This window comes from Culex pipiens, chromosome 2, assembly GCF_016801865.2.
Source record: "Culex pipiens pallens isolate TS chromosome 2, TS_CPP_V2, whole genome shotgun sequence".
NCBI classification, from domain to species: Eukaryota; Metazoa; Arthropoda; class Insecta; order Diptera; family Culicidae; genus Culex; species Culex pipiens.
In genome coordinates, this window is record NC_068938.1 from 141,162,155 (window position 1) to 141,168,680 (window position 6,526).

Consider the following 6,526-nt stretch of genomic DNA (forward strand, 5'->3'; position numbering starts at 1 on the left):
GTCAAAAAATGTTTGATGGAAATCTTGAATAATTTTACTCCTTTTAAGCTTACTATCATCCATGAGATTTGTGAACTTAATATGTGTGTCGTATAATCGTGATTTAAATATGGATAAATTAAAATTAAACATTAGTTTTATGTAAACAAAATTAAAAAAAAAATATCTGTAAAGTGAGGTCGAAGGGCCATTTCACAAAATCAGTCCACGGGCTTTGTTCAAAGGATGTTTCTAGATACTGTTGAAACTTCATCAAATCAAGTCAAGTCAGTATTAAGTTTTTTCAAGTCATTATGGTCAGTGAAAGTATCGACTTTTGCAGCTGTTTTTACATTTCAATTTATTTTATTTTGTAATGGCGTCTAACATGATCAGTACATTATTTTATTATTTCTCCAAATTATCAAACAATTCAATGACACTCATCCTTAGTCATCATTCTTCATGTAGTCGTAGTAATACATCGCCAGCCCCTCCTTGCGCATCTCGCCATCGATCCAATCTCTAAACTTACCAACGGCCGTATAGGCCGCCGGTACGCCCGGTTTGCCACAGCCGACGCCCCAGGAAACCATCCCGACGGCGTACATCCGGTTCTGGAAGTCGTCCGGAACGGGGAACACCACCGGCGATCCGGCATCCCCCCGGCACATGTCCTCGTCCGGATATCCTCCCGCGCAGAGGAAACTCTCGTCCAACTTGAATGATGGTTTGCGCATTACTCGGCGCAGAATTCGTTCGCAGTCCGAGCGCTGGTTGAAGGGAAGTTCGAGGCTTTTCAAGATCTGCTGGGATTTGGTGAGATTTGTGGGGGTGGAGCCCCATCCGGTTGCGGTTACGTCCCCGTTGTAGACTACGAAGTCTTGCGGAGGAAGGCAAACCGTATCGATCGTGTGGGTCAGATCGAACTTGTCGTCTAGGAAGAGCAGGGCCACGTTGTTCACCAGCGAGGATTGCTTGAAGGTTGGGTGGGTTTTCACCAGCCGGACTCCTCGCTCTTGGTGCGCAATGGGTTCGTACGTTGAGCGCATGTCCCACTCGCCGGCTCGGATGGTCAGCTTTTCCGGTCTGCTTCGGAACGATTTGACGCAGTCCGCTGTGGTGAGGATGACCTCTGGGTCGATCAGCGATCCGCCACAGATGAACTTGGACTCGGTTTCGTGCAGCTCGGAGAAAATCGCAACAACCCAGGGGAATTCACCGTACTGTGACTCTCCGTCGGCGTCGTTGGTAATTTTGAACATAACACCCTGATCGTTGCGATATCCACAGCCACGAGAGTTGTACTCAGTAGGTTCCTGCTGACGTTCCTGGGCGCAGCACACAAGCTGCTCACTTTCGCATTCTCCAAAGTTGCCCTCTTGAACTCGGGCACAACTGGACGCTTGCATACATTTACCTTGGAAATTTTCACAAGTTTCCTCAGCATCAGATGGTCCACAACAATCCAGGTTTCCACAGGTGTTTAAAACATCATTCAAAGGTATCCCATTGCAGTTCTCCGAACACTCGCCTTGGCCATTGGAGCAAGACTGGAATAAGCAACTTATCATATTTGTGCAAAAAAAAACGGGATCTTATCAAACTACCTGTCCCACAGGACTTGGAGTGGTGACTCTAACAGATTTTCTAGTAGTAGTTGGCTTCCTAGTTGTAGTCGTTACCACAGGTTGAGTGCAGCATACTAAGCCTTTGCATTCATTTCTTCTGTCATGAATCCTCGTACCTCCACACTTTGATTGGGTAGTGCATGTTCCACCATTGAAGCAAGGCTGCAATAACCAAACAGTTAGGAAACATTTTCCGAAACTTTACCATAATTACCTTTCCTTCCGCCGATGAAACTACGGACTCCGTGGTAGGCGTTACCACAGGACCAGTACAGCACACCTGACCCTTCTTCGGGCACGAAGTTTCTGCTGTTCTTACATCAAACTCAAGTTGCGACGAGCACTGCCCAGCGGGTACACATCGTCCTCCAACCTTAGCACAGTCGGAACCACTGGCGTGCTCCAACGGACAGCATACCTGGTCCTCTGAATCGCACTGAGATGATGACCTCTCCTCTATCAAGCCCACGCCATCGGGATCAGCACCACATTCGTCTCTCGTAAGACAAACTCCCCTGCCCGAATCACACGTTCCAGGTTCTGCGGGTTTCTCAGCCTCCAACGGGCAACACATGTGGTTCTCCAAGCTGCACTCCGACGACCTTTCCTGAATCACGCCAACTCCGTGGATATTTTGGCATCGTCCCTCACGAACACATATCCCTTTTCCACCGTCGCACTTTTCCGGTTCTTCTACACCTGCTTGAAAGGGTTTCTTCGTTGTAACCAGCTTACCAGGTTTCGTTGGCTTCACTGGCTTTGCAGGTTCGGTAGTTGTGGGACAGCACGTGTATCCGCTCCAGGCGCAATCTTGTGATTCTTTAAATATTTTGTACTTTGGCAGATTCTTGTTGACTCCACATTTGTCGTTCGGGACACACTTTCCCTGATTATCTGCACAAGGCTGTAAGAACGATCCTCTGAATCATTTTCCCCCATAGTTCACTCAAATTCCTCTTACCGTAGCCTTGGAACAGCATCGCAGGAAGTAATCCTCACAGACGTCTCCAAAGCGCAAATCTACCAATCCAGTACCGTCCGTATTGAGGACTCCTTCGTGGCAAAGATAGGCATACACGCAGACTCCTTCCTCATTTGCTGATAGGGAGCAGGACTGGCGATTCAAACAAAAAATATGAATACTTATTCGAGTCTTAACCAAAAACATCTGCATGTAATACTCACAATATCCGCGTACTCCCGTGGATACAATGTGTAGTTCAAGCCAACCGCTTGATGCAGGTTCAGGATCGTCAACACTGTCCAGACTAGCCGGCGTACCGTGGAGAGGTCCATCGTGGCGCGACTGTACTCGGTTTAACGTGCGCCTCGCGAATGAGCATGAAGTCCATCGAAAGCGGTCGGGAGATTGTTTTCACTGAAAGTGGGCTTCCCCGCGTTTGAAGATTGGATTACCGTTGGGATGCGATTTCAGCGTGGGAAAAGTATTGTAAGTTGTTTTTCTGAGTGGAAATATATTTCATACAATGTTGTTTGTAAAATAATGACGAAATCCTTTTCAGAATGATCGAACATAAAAGAGTACCGAGCTTAATAGCTACGTCATAGCCTTTTGAACTTTGAAAGTATCCTTATCTTCTCTGTTCTTCCCTTTTCTAGAATGATGAGTTCATTTCAAGTTATTTTGAGCTTCCATCCTGGGATTTCCCTATACTAATGTACAAACACGAAATTAAAAATCCATTGGTTCTAAGAAAATGATTGAATAGTTCTTTAGACATTCCAAAAGAAACTGAAAATTGTGAAAATTGAATCTGCTTAGGGCGTCCAATTTTCCCGGGTTTTGAATATCCCGGGAAATTTATGAAAAATTCAAAAAATGTATGTTTTCATTATATGTGTTATATTTTTCAAGCTTCAAATCATAGCATTAGATCAATAATATTAATTTGTGATAATCTACACCACAATGTTTGTTTCATTCCTTGTGCTTTGGATTTTCAATGAACTAAATAAGTCTTTTACAAATATATTTCTTTTATATATTTTTATATGACTTGACAAAAAAATCTTGAAAAATTTCCTTAAAAATGTCTAAAAAATCAAGAAGTGACAACATATCTAGAGTTTTTTTTATAAGGTCCTATAAACATATGAAAGACAATAGTTTATTGGTCCTTTTAAAAAAAACTCTGAATATGATAGCAGTCAATGTAAAATTTTAGATAGTTTTATTATTTCATGTTTAATATAATACATTTTACGAATTATCAAACAGTTGTCTTAATTCGTTACATTTGTCCTGATTTGTCCCAGATTCCGGTGCTTGATGAAAAATAATTCAATGTGATACATTTAAAATCATAAATATACGTAAATGTAATACTCATCTTAAAAACAAATAAATAAAATTGAAATTTTTTAAACCGCTTGGCATTTTTCGAATCTGTAAACTAAAATATAAAAAAAATCCTGATAAGTCAAATTAATGCTGATATATGCAGAATACAAATTGTATTGCTTTGAAATTATTATCGATTGCTAAGTTTACAGCTTGTAATCTATTTCCACAACCAAATCTGAATTTCAAGATCTCAATTTATTTTATTTTTTCAATTTCGGTAATTCCCGAGACAAATTATACAAAATTCTGGGATTCGGGAAATCCCGGACACACGAAATCTGCTATAAACATAATATTGGTTACATGGTTTTTGAATTACCGTAAACTGGGGTGACTTTGATAGCCCGGGGTGACTTTGATAGGTTTTTCAAATGTCCGTCAAATTAATATCTAAAATTTTTTGAGAATTTTGAGTATTTAAGCATTAAGGGATAGCTTATTATTGAACATATATGGGTCGTCATTCCACCTGAAGTGTGCAAGAAAAAATGCAAATTTGAAAATTACCATCTCCGATTCTGCTCAAATTTGGCAGAGCTGTTGAGACTATCAAAACATGCAAAAATCCCGAATCAAAAGTCACGAAATATTCTAGCAGAGCTGATTCTGCCAGAATCCTGCTATAATGGTGGAACATTTCTGCTAGAATTCTGTAAGAATATGCAGCTTTGTGAGAACTCTGCTAGAATCCTGCTAGAACGCCGTGACTGGGCCCCTCCATTTGTGTACCCTCCCAAAAAATCGACTTTTTGGCGATTTTTAAGCGAAACCCCTATCTTTAAACGACGATAACTCAGGAACCACAAATCTTAGAGGGTCGGTGTTAGACTCAATTTTGAAGGAAATTGGAGGTAGAGTCCATTTCCGTGATCAAAATTTTGATTAAATTATTTGTTTTACCTGTATTGCGCAATTGAATAATTTAAATGGCCGTTTCTCAAAACAGCCCTATTTATTTTTTTAATTTGACCTCACCATCGTATTTCCCGGCCAATTTTACATAAGAATCACTTATCGACAGAAAGGATTATGTTTCGTTTCAGAGTTATCGAATTTTAAAGTTGTTTCGTTTCTACGTCTACGTTTCCTTCAAAATTGAGTCTAAGACCGACACTCTAAGATTTGTGGTTCCTGAGTTATCGTCGTCGACAGGGGTTTCGCTCAAAAATCGCCAAAAAGTCGTTTTTTGGGAGGGTACAAAAATGGAGGGGGTGGTCCGATTTGGATGAAATTCGTGATTTTTGCATGTTTTGATAGTCTCAACAGCTCTGCCAAATTTGAGCAGAATCGGAGATGGTAATTTTCAAATGCTGCTCCGCTTCAGATGGAATGACCCATATGCAAAAATGTGACTGTTACATAGGATGTATCAAAATTAGTGGCCAAATCAAATATCTATCAATGGCACCCCGGGCTATCAAAGTCACCCCAGTTTACGGTATTATATTATTTTACGTTGCATTTTTAATTTTAAAAGGTTCCTGTAAGCATCCCCAAGACAAACAATTTTTTTTAAGCTTTAAAGTATGTAAAATTTTTCCATAACCCATGAAGAGTATCGGGGTTGCATTTACAAAGCGGATTTAGTGGCTATTTCTGACCTCAATATTAGGTGTTAAACCCTCAAGCTCGAGAAAAAGGGGGAATTCCCATACAAACTCCCCCTTTTTCTCGAGCTTGGGAGATTAAGTGTTAATATGTTAAGGTTAATGTTCCATTGGTCACCTTCCCTAAGGTCAAGATAAGGTCCAGCTTGTGACGGTACAATTTCTTCTCTTTACTAAGCAATCGAATCCAGGAGGGTAAAGATCACCAGTTGAAGATCCGAGCCGGAATTTGAACCCCTATCTACCGCTTACAACGCGGAATCGTTTCTACTAGGCTAGGTGGCTCGATTGTAAAACTTTAAGATAAACAAAATGTTGGGTTTATCGAAATGTTTCGTGGAAGGTTTAGTGCAAGTAATCTTAAGATTTAAAATTGATTTTATAGAATATTTCTTCGGAAAAGTCACCTAAAATTGATTCGAACATGAACATAGTTTTCAAATTAACCAAGTATTTTATCACAATCAAAAAGTTTACAAAATCAAACCTCCAAGTTTTCTTGCATTATTTGAAATTATCAGAACTGAATGAATCACGAGCACATTGATTTTACAAAAAAAAACTAACTTAATCCACCTATGTGGTTGATGCCTTCCTCACTCTTTTCCAACAATGGGTGATACGTGATATGATGGGTTTGGACACAAATATGGTCCAAAAAACACACATATCACTCAAGGGCTCATAAGTGGCATCATAAGTGGTCATAGCTTGATACAGGGTTGCCAGATCTTTAATGTTTTGGACTCGTTGGAAAGGTCTTTCGATTACCTAACCAACGATGGGTCGGATGATGGATCCGGGCATCGTTTACATACATTTAAGTGAGATCCGGCTTCAAAAAAAGTACATAAATATCACTTAAGTGGTCAGAACTCGAGACAGGGTTGCCAGATCATCAATGTTTAAGACTCGTTGGAAATGTCATTCGATTATCTAACCAA

General features: G+C 40.5%; 1 protein-coding gene across 1 annotated transcript; it reads right to left on the minus strand.

Moving 5' to 3' along the window:
• Nucleotides 1-323: 323 nt before the first annotated feature.
• LOC120415254 (complement factor I-like) lies at nt 324-2,956 on the minus strand. The gene is made up of 5 exons (XM_039576720.2): nt 2,796-2,956; nt 2,572-2,724; nt 1,825-2,514; nt 1,590-1,772; nt 324-1,532 (listed from the first exon to the last, which is right to left on the minus strand). The coding sequence occupies exons 1-5, from the start codon at nt 2,904-2,906 to the stop codon at nt 429-431; spliced, it is 2,241 nt and encodes a 746-aa protein (XP_039432654.1). The 5' UTR covers nt 2,907-2,956; the 3' UTR covers nt 324-428.
• Nucleotides 2,957-6,526: the final 3,570 nt, after the last annotated feature.

Coding starts and splice junctions, on each gene's coding strand:
- LOC120415254 (XM_039576720.2), bottom strand. CDS start 2,906: ATGGACCTCTCCACGGTACGCCGGCTAGTCTGGACAGTGTTGACGATC. Junction 2,725..2,795: donor CACGGGAGTACGCGGATATT/GTGAGTATTACA, acceptor TTGAATCGCCAG/TCCTGCTCCCTATCAGCAAA. Junction 1,773..1,824: donor TTTCATCGGCGGAAGGAAAG/GTAATTATGGTA, acceptor TGGTTATTGCAG/CCTTGCTTCAATGGTGGAAC.